Genomic DNA, 13,859 nt, shown 5'->3' on the forward strand with positions numbered 1-13,859 from the left:
CATTATGGATATTGCAAAAAATTACCATTTCATTGTTATGGATGGTACTCAGACTTTTCATTGGATGAATGAACAGGCCACTTTCCATACTTTCCAGTGATGACATCCCTGTTAAATCATATGTCATAATTACAGACTGCCTAGAACATGTCACATGATGTGTCAGCATTCCAAGCTGAATTTTTCAAGATTTTTAATCAAGTTTCTCAGAATACAAAAACTTCACTACCTTTCTGATGGACTTTCACCTCAGTACAAAAATCACAAAATTTTATTAAAACTCTGCTACCACAAACAAGACTCAGTATCTTTGCAGAATGGAAATTACCACTTCGCATGATAAAAGTGCTGCAATGACATTGGCAGCCCTGTCAAGCATTTAGCGGCTAGAGCAAGCCTTCAAATACCTTGCAGAGACCACATCGAAGCTTGCTACCATTTTTTCAAATGGGCAAAAGAATAAGTGAGAGAAATCGTGGTCTTGGGCATACCGAGACATATTGAAGAAAAGGAAAATCATACTAGTGGCATGCTGCCAACGAGCTGTACCAGTCACAGGTACAGTCAATGACCGTTTTTTTTCAGACATGCCTGATAATTCGGATGGCTTTGCGGGCACTACCACATACCCCATATAGCTGATGTACAAGGATGCCATAAACTTCTGATGCTGAAATCCTTCGCCGTCCGATGTCTTTGTTTTTGACGTGACTGCAGGTCTGAAATGGCATTAATTGAAGCAGCCACCACTGCCATTTTGATTATCTCGCAGCCTCAAACCGGCGCTTTTGCGAGCCGATCCATCTCCTGGATAGCAATAGTAAGTAGTTGTTTTGTGCTGTCGTCATGCCTAGCTGCCTCAATGTTTGCTATTAAACTTCCTGCTGTTCTGTGCCGTGTTTTAGAGTGCAGCTCTTAGGTACCAGTTGCTGCAGCAAGCGTCGGCATCACTCTTAACCAAGCAAACGAGCACAGTGAAAGATGAGAGCAAACGCGGCGCACAGTGGAGGATGAAAAAGGCAGCGAGAGAGAAGAGGTGTGAGGAGAAAAGCGGAGAGGAGGGTGCAGCAGAACAATGAGGTGGAAAGTGGAGGGTATAGTGAAAGGGTGAGGAGGAAAGCGGAGTGCTGGTGGCGACCAGGCATGCGGCCAGCGCAGAAACAAAAAGCTGGTGTAGGCTTCGGACCCACTGCTTATACACTACTTCACCTGCAGTGCCACCGTCGCCTAAAGGATGCGCTCCACACGAGCCACATATTCATGCTTTCTTTCTGAACAATGAGCGACGCAACCAGTGGAAATGCTTCGTCTGCCGCCACCGCTAAACAAGCTGTTTGAGCACAGGCTCAGAGCCGTCGCTAAGAGCATCCTGTCGTTCAGAATCAAACTCTTAGCCACAATATATTGACACATGTACTTGTTTATCGTGTGACCGCGTTTCATCGTCTATTAAATACAGTCAAACCTCGATATATCGAACACGGATATATCGAATTATTGCGTATATCGAACAATTTCTATATCACATGGAAAATCGCATGCATTTTTAATTCTTTATTTCGAACGGGGCCGGATGTAAAATGGATATATCGAACTCCGCCGCCCCAGACCAAGTGCGCTCTGTTGACAGGAGGCGAGCTTTCCCGCAACACTCTCGAAGATAGCGGCGGCGCGATCGACGTTCCAGACTGCTGCGTACGACAGCTGCCCACATCGGTTGCGCCGAGGGCGCCATTTGAACGTAGCGGCGTACACACGCGGCGGCTTGGAGCCAGCACGGCCGCCTCGATCACGCGCGCACCTATGCGCGCACGGCGGGGCAAGACGCCTCGATCACGCGCGCACGCAGTTGTTCTATGCACGCACGGCGAGGCTTGCCCCCGCCGTGCGCGCGTGATCGAGGCGGCCGTGCTTAGAACCAGCACCTATGCTTAGCTTAGAACGCGCGCACCTATGCGCGCACGGCGAGGCTTGCACCCGCCGTGCGCGCGTGATCGAGGCGGCCGTGGAGCCAGTTGGAGCTTGGAGCGCTTTGTCGGTGCTGAGCCACACATCATGTGCATTGCGGACTTCGTTGGCGGTGACGATGGCACCGGAACAGTGGCGGAGTTAACAGACGTGGAGATTGTGGCAGAAGTGACTGCTGAGCGGCCAAACGAAGACGCTGCCGAGGCTGATCCAGCAAACGCTGATGTTGCCCCGCTCCCGACTGCAACTGAAGCTGTAGCTGCTTTGGCCGTTGTACGCCGCTACTGCGGCGCAATAGAAGGCACTGGACTGTCTCTTGTGAACCCTTTGGACTATGTTGAGGACGCCGTGGTCAAGCACGCGGTTGCCAATATGAAGCAGGCTACGCTGCTTCAGTACTTTCAGCGAACTAAATAAATACTTTGTTTGAGGCTTCATGTGAGTATCTATTGCGCCAGGATTGGTTCATTGATTGATTTGCGCTAGTTTTTTACGCGTTTTCTACGTGATTTTATATATCGAATTCTGGCTATATCGAACTATTTTGCGATCACCGCGCTGTTCGATATATCGAGGTTCGACTGTATCACTCAGCACAGGACATGCCTGCATGTATTGCAAGTTTCTGGAACATTATTGATGGTTCTATCCACTGTCTGTTGTCACCGAACCTTGTGTAATCTGATTCCATGTATGTGCGATGTTTAATGGTGTAGAACTTTCTAGAAGACAGGTGTACACCAGCAATTACTCTGGAACCGTTGATGACTGGTGTATAAAAGCCGACGCACTTGACCCACTGATCAGATTTCGGCGATCGCCGATCGTGTTTGCAGCTATTGCTGTGCTTTGAAAGTAACTTGCTTTTGTGGGCAAAGTTCACACAATAAAAAGTTAGTTTCGTCATTCACAGTTTCACTGCTGTATTATTCACTATCACTAGCACATGACAATATCACAAATTCAAACCATCTAAACAGCTGCACTCAAAATTCGCATTAGGGAGTATCGTAATTATCGGTGAAATGTTTTTTGCATTTCAAAGATTCGCCATGCTCAGTAATGGCACTGCCTTTGTCATTCTCACCAGTGGCATCGAAGTGCAGAAAGCACGGCAAGAGTTTACAGCATTGTATAAGGTTGGTTCCCAAAAGTCAGCTTCGCCATAATATAGCAGTGTTACGCAGTCATGCATACACAATGTATTGCGGTAAAGCATACCAAGAGTGCACGAGGCTACTGGACACAAAATGTGTTCCTTAATTATACATGTGCGTACCTGTTGCCTCATGTCACAGTACGAGCCACGAGATGCCTAATTGTATTAGCAGGCCTTTAAAGCTACTTCGGACACGGCTGTGGCAATCTGAACCCTTGAGGGCAGTTTTCTAACTGCCCGATTTTTCAGACATTTTCGTGATCCCTAGGGAGTCCGAAAAATAGGACATTGACTGTACAAATTATTCCACCACTTTCATCCCTCATCACTATCCATGATTTGTGCAAGGCTGACTTCCTATTCAACAACATAGGAGCTAGAAGTGGTTAAATAAGCAGAGGCACGACAGTCTCAGGCACTTCTGCAATGCTCTCCCAAGAAAAATGCAGTCACTCCATAATGCCTCCCCCCCCCCCCCTCCCAGTACACTACACTTTCTTTACAAGACAGTGGAAGGAAATAGACTACATTTTCACAGCAGTTGACAAACACATTATTGGATTTCCATTACAATGTCGGGTAAAAAAAAAAAAGACAAGCAGTTGTCTTAACGTGTGAATCAGGGAGCATAAGTACAATGTAGAGCATGCTGCTACTGGGCATTTGGATATCGACTGTAGGTACTATGGCCACATGCCACAGTTTGAAAAAGCAACAATCATGAGCAGAAGCTGGGATCAAACTACGTCGGAAATTTTAGAAGCTGAAGAAGTCTTGAAGCTAAAGAATCCCTGTATCAGCACCATTTCAGTTACACTTTTGGAAAAAACTATTTTCTGCAAAGTTACAGTAAATAAATTTCACCACATGCTGTATTAGATGATGACTGTCCGGAGATGCCATTACATTATTTATTAATATTTATTTGTGTTTTTCTGATGCTGTGCCTTTCTCTGTTCACAGAAACCGATATTTTGTACCTATAGATGTCGGTTCATCACCAATAAAACTTGCTTGTTAGTTCAGCACTTGTGGTTTCCATTTAACGTTTTCTAGTGTCCTCGTCTTCTCTGCACTGCTGTCTTAGTATGCTGAACCAACCGGCCCATGAACTCTTACTCTGAAGATGTGTCCATTTTGATCTGAACAAGCCTCTGCACCTGGATCACGAAGCTTCTCCCTTGGCGTCAGAGCAATGTTAACTCATCAGATAGATGGCACTGACTACTCAATTGATGTCTGGTTTCACACATTGATGAAAGCTGAGAAAAATTACTCGCAAATTGAAAAAGAGGCACTTGCTACTATTGTGTTCAGTGTCACTTACTTCAGGGACTACCTGTATGGCAACAGATTTGTACTGGTGATTGACTACAAGCCACTGACAGGGTCGTTCAGTTAAAATAAACACATTAGCCACGGCTGCAGCTTACATTAAGTGTTGGTCATTGATCATTGCAGGCTACACATACATCCTACAGTAACACAATGCTTTAGAAAATGTCAATGCACTCAGTAATCTACCCCTTCCACACTCATATGCCAATGACATGAGTGAAGCACCTGAGTACATAATCTAATTGCAAGTTTTAGAAAACGCACCTGCCAGTGCTGAAGAATTGACACGCTTGACACTTGTGTACGGTAACTTGTGTAAAGCCACGAGCTGTATCCAATATGGCTGTCCTCAATATTTAGAAAATACAGACGAACATTGAGACAATATTTCAGGAAGAAAGACAAAATATCTGTAAGCCACGAGTTGTTCCACATGTACTACAGCAGCTCCTGCATGAAACACATCTCGGTATAGCAGCAATGAACAACCTAGCTCAAACATTGCTACTACCATCGAAAGACTTGTACACGGCTGCATAACATGAGCACAAGTCAGCGCAATGCCACCAGCAAACACCAGTACCATGACCAGAAGCAGGAGAAAGGTGGTTACAATTTCACATCGATTATGTAGGTCGTACCTAAGAAAACATGTTGCCCATCATGATAGATGCTGAAACAAAGTGCATTGAGACAACCTCAATGTGCACCGCAACTACGGAAGTCCTCGTTCAAACAATACGATAAGTCTTTGGACAATTTGGTGTTTCTCGCACCGTAGTACCTGAATGTGATCTACAATTCGTCATGCCAGTTTTTCAAGAATTCATGAACCTGAATTATATCAAACATTTGACTACAGCGCCTTATCACCCGTTGTCAAATGGTCTGGCTGAGAGGGCAGTGCGCACAGTAGAAGACGAATTATTTAGGGGCTAGAAGAAAAACATAAATGAAAAGTGCCCCGGCCTGTACCACTAAGTATAATGGGTTTATGGTAGAAGACAGACTGAAGAAAGTACAGTCAAATCTCGCTACTACGAACCCCACATTAACGAATTTCTCACATTTACGAATATTTTTAAAATTCCAGCCAGATTGCCTATATTTTCAATGTAAAAATATTTCAGGACTACGATTTTCAATACAGCGCATTTTTAAGAATAATGCCCATAGTTTATTTTCCCCTTTATAACCGATGAACCTCAGTATTACGAATTCGGCTAAAAGTAACAGCACTGCAACTCTCACGTAAAACAGAAACTGTGAGTGCAGTAGCTATCATCATCACCATGTTGCAGTAGCTATCTTCATCACAATGTTGAGTGCCAACTGCTTCACCACAAATTTCAAGAACTTGATGACAAAGGTTTGGCGATGTTTGCGCGAGATCCAACGATGCATGCAGCTAGCGACGACACCAAGAAGTGAAAGCAGTTTTCGTAGCAGGACAAACTGGACGTATTGCAGAAAATTGACACAGGGAAAAAGCAAATCGACGTGTGCAGACAGAGTGGCATTGTCCCATCGACTGTCGCGACCATTTTGAAAGATCGACACAAGATTGTCAAGCTTCACTGGGAATCGCAACTCACCCCTACGAGGAAATGGCTGCGACTGGGAAACTTTCAAAATGTGGACCAAGCTGTTCTCATGTGGTTCAAAGATGCCAGACTGCAAAACATTCCTGTGTCTGGCCCAATGCTCCAAGAAAAAGCCAGCAAATTCACTGATGCACTTGACATAACTGGGTTCGATGCCAGTGTGGGTTGGCTTTTTCGTTTCCACCAAAGGAACGGAATAACTTAGCAGGTTGCCTTGACTGAGGAAAAGGCTGCTGACAGAAGTTGCAGATTCCTGGTGCAATTATCATTTTCTAGAGGTGGCTGAATCCTGCTCTGAAAATATTTTCAATGCAGATGAGACCGCATGTTTTTGTCAGCTCCTGCCAGACTGGATGATGTACTTCAAAGGGCAGCTGTGCAAAGGAGGGAAGAAGTTGCATCTTCGTGTGACAGTCCTGCTCTGCTGCAATGCAACAGGCACAAATAAAATTAAACCACTCGTTATCAGCAAGGTCGCGAAGCCTCGCTGCATGAAAAACATCATACCATACTATTACCGTGCCAACAAACGAGCCCGGACGACCAGAGAACTCTTTTCCGAGTAGCCCATCAAACTCGACGACCAAATGAGGAGGGATGATCGAAGAATTCTACTGGTTATCGACAACTGCTCTGCTCATATTGTGAATGTTTGCTTAATGCATGTCCGCTTGGAGTTTCTGCCCCCAAACAACACATCCTAGCTGCAGCCACTAGACCAGGGCATTGAAAGAGTGTGAAAGCAGAATTTCGTAAGCATGTTGTGCAGCGGTTGATTATCAACCTCTACCTAAAGCAGCCGACTGCAATCAATATTCGTCAGGCAGCGGAAATGCTCACAGGAGCTTGGTGGAACTTGAAGGCATCCACCATTAGCAACTGCTGGTGAAAAGCAGGGCTTGTCAAAGTGCCTGTGCAGCTTGAAGATGACACTGGAGGTTACTGACAACAACCCAGGAGACCTGGGGACTGAGGTTGCGGAACTGCTGCCTGCCGTCTCTTCCTTCGATGACTACGTGGAGAGCGACAGCACAGCGGCGGCCGACCTGACAACCGAAGAGATTGTTAACTGCGTTCGCGACGTCTCCAGTGATGATGACAACCCAAAGGAAGACTGTGGGTGACCGAACACAGAAGATGAGGTCGTGTCGAACATTGATGTTTTAGTGCGCATGAACAAAGTCCGCACTTTCATCGCTCAGTGCAATGACGCACCCGATGAGGTATTGCGCAAAGTGGAAGACGTAGACACATTCCTAATCGGTCATGCGTGCTGCACGCGCCAGAAGAAAATCATTGATTTCTTTAAAAAAGCAGCTTTGAAGTGAGTGAAACATTTTTATTTGAGAGTATGCTTGTCTGCACACATGTCTACTGCGAAGGTATGTCATTTTCATTTCTAGGTTTATCCACTGGCTTTTATCCGCAACTTCTTCATTACAACTATATTTCAATATAACGAAAGATTTTCGGCCGTACCGCATGATTCATTATATCAAGATTTGACTGCATCTGGTAGTAGCTAAGCAATGTGCTTGGCACATTTCCGATGCCGATACCATCACACATCTGTCAAAGCCAGCAAATCCCAATCAGAGATATTACTGGACTTCCAGATGTGAACAAAACTTGACTGACATCTACCACGTGAGAACTAAGAGGAATATCACAGTGAATCTCACTTCCAAGAAAATCCATTATCAGCCGAGCAGACAGTGTGGAGCCGAATATTTCATGCCAGTCAACCTAAATGGCTGCCTGAACCTGAAGTTGCTAAGTCCATCCATGAAGAATGAATGCCAACAGTAACGACGGAGGCGGCTCAATGTTGACAGGCATATCAGATACGACCTGACACTTCATAGGTTATAGAGGACGCACCAACAGTCACAGCTGGGAACACCGAAGCTGCAGGACATCTTACATAAGAGGAACCTGCAGACAAGGTGACTGTTACCTCCAGATGTATCCAGTCAGCCATGTGAATATCGTCAAGAACTTGACCTAGACAATGCTTTCACTTATAAGGGTCTCGAGAGAAGGCTTTTGCAGCATCCAGTGTGCCATTGGCCTCAGCTCCCGTTGCACGAGGGCATCCCACTCGTTCAAATGGAATAAATTCATTTGTTGACTTGGATATGGTTGTTGCTGCGTACTTCAGTTCTGCGACAAAACACTAAGGACCAAGCTTCAAGAATTTTTGCCTCGCCTAAAACAAAAATTACTCTAATTAAACTTTCAGAAAAAGACTGTTGGTTGTACTATGAAACATGCAATTTTTCATATATTGAGGTGGATCACCTCAATGCAAAATTGACAGCTGAAAACCTGACATAAATGCAATTTTTTTCAACTTTGGGATCATTTCTCTCGCATATTTCGAAGTTGTTGCATACCAAAATATTTTAGCCAATTATTCAGGCACAAGACTGCTAGGAAAAGTTAACAAAACAACTATGGATAAATCTAAAATTGTTATTCACAATCAGAAAACTGCCTCAAATTGGTCTTTTTGCCTTATTATAGTAAAAATAAAGTCGAGGCTTACAAGGGCAAGTGCAAAATAAAGCACAACGTTTCTAACATATTGATATGAAATTTCTGCTTTCATGGAATTAGGACTCATTTTTTTTAATTGAGTCCCATAAGTCCCATTGAAATTGTACGCTCAAAAGCGTACAATTTCAATGGGACTCAGGTAGACAAAAAAATTTTCACACAAAATATCTTGGGAATGATTTTCTTTAGACCGAATAAATGTCAATTTAGAAAAGAATCAGAGAGGGCTGAGCTTCATGTCTTCACGTGGAACTGAATGTGTATATACTTTCTTTTGAGATAAACTCCAGTATGCATGCCAGTCCATTTTTCCATTTATTTGAAAAGAACAAAAATTGATTTATAAGGCATTGATTGAAGGTCATTTTGAGCATGAGTGTACGAAAAAGGAAGTTTTCCCAAGTAGGCTGGCATATCAAAGCAGTTTATGTAGGTTCAAGCAGTAACAGCTCAAAATTTTGTATTTCTTGGCTCACGAAAAGCGACAGCACGCATAGGTACATTCACACATAATCATAGAAGAAAAACAAAATCTTACACAAGTGGGTCATTCCAACGGAAGTCAACTGGCCAGGCATAGAACTCACTGTCATATTTGGCAAGCTCTGTCTGAAAAAACAAAGGAAAAGAAAAGGACTTTCTATATACCTAAGAACCAATCCATTGCCAGACAGTGACATAAAAACTGATTAGCACTCCTACCTTTGACTCCTTGCTTAGATTCTGTTGTGCAGCCTGGAGGGCTCGCAAGAACTGACCATAGTCTGAACTGGCAATACGCCCGATGCCTGAAAGGAAGCGGTCACCAAAATTTCTGTTGTAAAAACCATGTCGAAAAAGAAAATCATGCAAAATTCAATATGCAAAGTTGCATATGAAATCCAGGCTAAGGGGTTCCTGAGCAAATGACACAGATGAGCACACTATCACAAGGTTTTATGAAGTAACACCCACCCATGACAGCTATTTCCACAGAAGAAAATGTACATACATCTGTAAGGTGATCTTGACTGTTGCAGTAATTGCTAATTTTTGCTCTCATTTTTCTCAAGCCACAAGTAAATGAACAATAGCAGACCTAATTGCATTTAGAATTTAAAAAAATAGTGGTGCACACTGCGCATACTCATACATTGGTCATACAAAAAAAAAAAAAAAATCTGCGCAAAGGTTGAGTAGTAGCTAACAACGCAAATACAGTCGAACCCACTTATAATGATACCGGTTTTAGCAATATATCGGTTATAACATTGAGAAGCTGCTGCACTGTCAACTCGTGTGTTTTCTATGGCGAAATAATCTGCTTACTACAATGCCCCAATGACGTATTATCAGTTAAAAGGATGAAGTCTGGTTGCTGGACGTCTGTGCCGAAAGGTAATGAAATGCGAAATCCTTGAAAAAAAAAAAAAATTCAGCCGCTGTGTGATCATCCACTGCCCCAACGGCCGCTGTGCACTCATTTTCTAGCCTTCCATGCATCGCCAGCCTCGCACGCCGCTGTCCAGTCCACCTTCCACCCCTTCGAACATGAATGGGCTGGGCCTCCTAGAGTTTTTGAAGGCACTTTCCTCCCTTCCAGCGCTGACGTCAGGCCGCTTTGACGGACGGAGTTGTCAGGGTGCATTGATCAGCAGGCCACACTTGGTTAGGGCTGGTTTGGCCATGTCTGTTTAGAGCTGGTTAGGGCCAGTGTGTGGTGCCACTCCAGAGAGCAATATCGAGATGGGCTTTGTGCGCATGCTTTGCAGATTTTGACATTTCGTGTGCGCTACTAGCATACGATGACTCTGTGCTTTCTGGTTTCCTTGCTGTGCCAGAAGTGAAGCTTTGTAACTACCAGCAATACAGGATATGCCACTGCTGCGTGCCGAACTGCCATGGCAGCTACAACACAGGGAATAAAGTCAGTTTTTTTCTTTCCCAAAGGACCATGACCGTAGAGTCAAATGGAAAATCACGAAGGTTTGTCATCGCAGTCTTGTTGCTATTCACTACTATTTTTCTCACAAGATGGGCGCCTTGTGATAGCTCTGGTAGCTGGGCCATGGTGTGAATGACGCCAATATCACGATAATGCTGCATCCTCACATTATTGTTTGGATGCTACCAGTAGCACTGAACTTTGAGGATGTGGGAGCACAAGATATGATTTGGACGGTGGAGATTCGCAAAACCAGCCTACACATCGTTAGCTATTTGGTCTTAAATTTTACATGGGGAGAAAAGAGTCAATAGGATCCAACTGTTCTGTTACATGCTGCGGCTGGAAATGTTTTATTCCCAGCTTAGCTACTGAACATTTGATGGAGTTTCACTTTGTTCATAACATAACAGGTGGATGTCGACAGCTTCATACGTTTAACTTCGCATTGATTTTGGTATGTTTTGCGATTACATTCTACTACCCAACTTTTCACATAATCTAATCTAGCAGCCTGCTATCTGTTCATAATTGTTCCGATACTTTTTATATTGTTGCAGGTGTGCAATCTTCACTTCAAGCTTGAATATCTAAGAAACCCCAGAATATATATTTAAGTGACCTACCAAATTCAGAACCTCCTTAAAAATATCCAGTAGTTATGACTATGATTGTTAACATGTTCATTCACAATTTCAAAAAAAAAAAAACATCGCCATGCTTGTTCTGTCCCTTTGCATTTGAGCATAATAGCAGGAGCTGTTTTGTGCCGATGTCAAGCGATTCTTTTATTTATTTTTTTGCATCTTAACATAATTAACCATTAAATTATAAGTGCCATCCCTGAACAGAGCAGAAATTCACATTTGTCATTCAACAGTTTTTTTTTTTTTTTAGACTTCACATGAACGACAAAGGGTTGACCTGCATAGCTCAAGCAATGCACAGCCACATTTCCACCAGCCAGAGTCACTTTACATACAAAACTGTGTTTTTATGTTATTATTGGCAAATCTGATGCGCACATGCCCACACGATAAATGGGCTTTGTACATAAGTTAATACAGTCAAACCTCGATATATCGAACACGGATATATCGAATTATTGCGTATATCGAACACTTTCTATATCACGTGGAAAATCACATGCATTTTTAATTTTTTATTTCGAACGGGGCCGGATGTAAAATGGATATATCGAACTTTGCCGCCCCAGACCAAGTGCGCTCTGTTGACAGGAGGCGAGCTTTCCCGCAACACTCTCGAAGATAGCGGCGGCGCGATGGGCGTTCCAGACTGCTGCGTAGAACAGCTGCCCACAGCCGTTGCGCCGAGGGCGCCGTTTGAACGTAGCGGCGTACGCACGTGGCGGCTTGGCGTGGCCATGGCTTGGCCAGGTTGGCTAGTTTGACGTCTACGACACGTGCGTGTCGGTGCTGCCGCTTGTGCTGCTTGTGCTATGCCAGTCATCGTTAGTGTGTGTGTGGCTTAGACCTGTCGTGGTTGGTGTGATGGCTGCAAACGCGAAGAAGCGGACGTCCCTGACATTTGCTGTGAAATTGGAAGTGATACAGCGCGTTGAAAATGGAGAAAAGAAGTCGAGCGTCGCCAAAGCTTTCAACATCCCAAGGAGTACTTTGAGCACTCTGCTGATAAACAAGAGTGACATAAAGGCCAAGGCGGAACAGAACCAGCACTCAGGCGCGCGGCGGGTGCACAAAGCTGCCTTTGAACAGTAAAACAGTGGTGGAGTTAACAGACGTGGAGATTGCGGCAGAAGTGACTGCTGAGCGGCCAAAACGAAGACGCTGCCGAGGCTGATCCAGCAAGCGCTGATGTTGCCCCGCTCCCGACTGCAGCTGAGGCTGTAGCTGCTTTGGCCGTTGTATGACGCTACTGCGGCGCAATAGAACACACTGGACCGTCTCTAGTGGACCGTTTGGACTATGTTGAGGACGCCGTGGTCAAGCACGCGGTTGCCAATATGAAGCAGGCTACGCTACTTCAGTACTTTCAGCAAACGAAATAAATACTTTGTTTGAAGCTTCAAGTGAGCATCTATTGCGCCACGATTGGTTCATTGATTGATTTGTGCTAGTTTTTGACGCGTTTTCTACGTGATTTTATATATCGAGTTCTGGCTATATCAAATTATTTTGCGATCACCGCGCTGTTCGATATATCGAGGTTCGACTGTAGTGCTTGACGTTAAAGTCTTGAATGTTCCATTAAAAAAAAATTAAATTATGGGGTTTTACGTGCCAAAACCACTTCCTGATTATGAGGCACGCCGTAGTGGAGGACTCTGGGAATTTCGACCACATGGGGTTCTTTAATGTGCACCTAAATCTAAGCACACAGGTGTTTTCACATTTCGCCCCCATCGAAATGCAGCCGCCGTGGCCGGGATTCGATCCCGCGACCTCGTGCTCAGCAGCCCAACACCATAGCCACTGAGCAACCACGGACGGTTTGAATGTTCCATTTAGTCATATCACTCTTAAGTATGAGCTGTACTCTTACTGGTAGTTTGTATCAATATTGCCAACAGTGAGCCACTATTTCACTACCTCAAATCACATTGTACCCATTTTAACCACACACATTTTTCTTTAGTGATTTACATTCCCTTCATTGTCATCTGTTCAGGCACTTGTATGTTTAAAGGCTACATGGAAGCTGAAGGAAAGACTCTTTTACACAACAAGTGCTTTTCATCCATGTACTGGGTGAATATAGCAGATGAACAGCACAGACAATATATTTTTCTTATTGAAATATAATGCGTTAACACTTGGAGATATTAAAAGAAAAAATGTGCAGAAACGAAAGTTTACACATTTTTTTCCGGAGAGAAGCTGGGATTTTATGCATTATCTAAGTTACTAAAAGAAAATTTGCACACTTGTCTTCATGCATAGGTCAACATACACTCATTTTGCAGGTTTAGATGAGTCACGAGTGTGAGCAAATGTCATGGGCGAGTGCGAGTGAACGAGAGTATGAACACCAGTGAATGCCAGTGGATATGAGCGAGTGCACAGCGCGAAGAAATACTGGTGGGGGAGTACCCATACATTTTTCCAACCTATGCTTTCACAACATTTGAAACAAAACTTCAGACAATGAGAGCTCTCTGCTCCAAACCTACACACACAAGTACTTAACTGAGAAACAATTGTCTAAAAAAAGTAAGCCTTACCTCTCAAGCAAATGGTGCCAACCATGACCACGCATATGACACCTGCCAGCCTGGTCAAGGCATAAACACCTTCAAATGTGACATAACCTGCACACAAAATGAATA

The 13,859-nt window shown here is 44.0% G+C and overlaps 1 protein-coding gene across 3 annotated transcripts in view; it reads right to left on the reverse strand.

The window, feature by feature from the left end:
- LOC135903938 (phosphatidylserine lipase ABHD16A) overlaps nt 1-13,859 on the reverse strand; it is a 113,336-nt gene that overhangs the window by 77,098 nt on the left and 22,379 nt on the right. For all 3 annotated transcript variants that reach the window (XM_065434413.2, XM_065434414.1, XM_065434412.1), the window contains exons 4-6: nt 13,755-13,841; nt 9,331-9,416; nt 9,167-9,237 (exon numbers count right to left, since the gene is read on the reverse strand). In XM_065434413.2, the coding sequence (XP_065290485.1) occupies nt 9,167-9,237; nt 9,331-9,416; nt 13,755-13,841 (244 nt within the window). The remainder of the gene's footprint in view (nt 1-9,166; nt 9,238-9,330; nt 9,417-13,754; nt 13,842-13,859) is intronic.

The sequence above is a fragment of the Dermacentor albipictus genome, chromosome 1 (genome assembly GCF_038994185.2).
Source record: "Dermacentor albipictus isolate Rhodes 1998 colony chromosome 1, USDA_Dalb.pri_finalv2, whole genome shotgun sequence".
In the NCBI taxonomy this organism is placed as follows: domain Eukaryota; kingdom Metazoa; phylum Arthropoda; class Arachnida; order Ixodida; family Ixodidae; genus Dermacentor; species Dermacentor albipictus.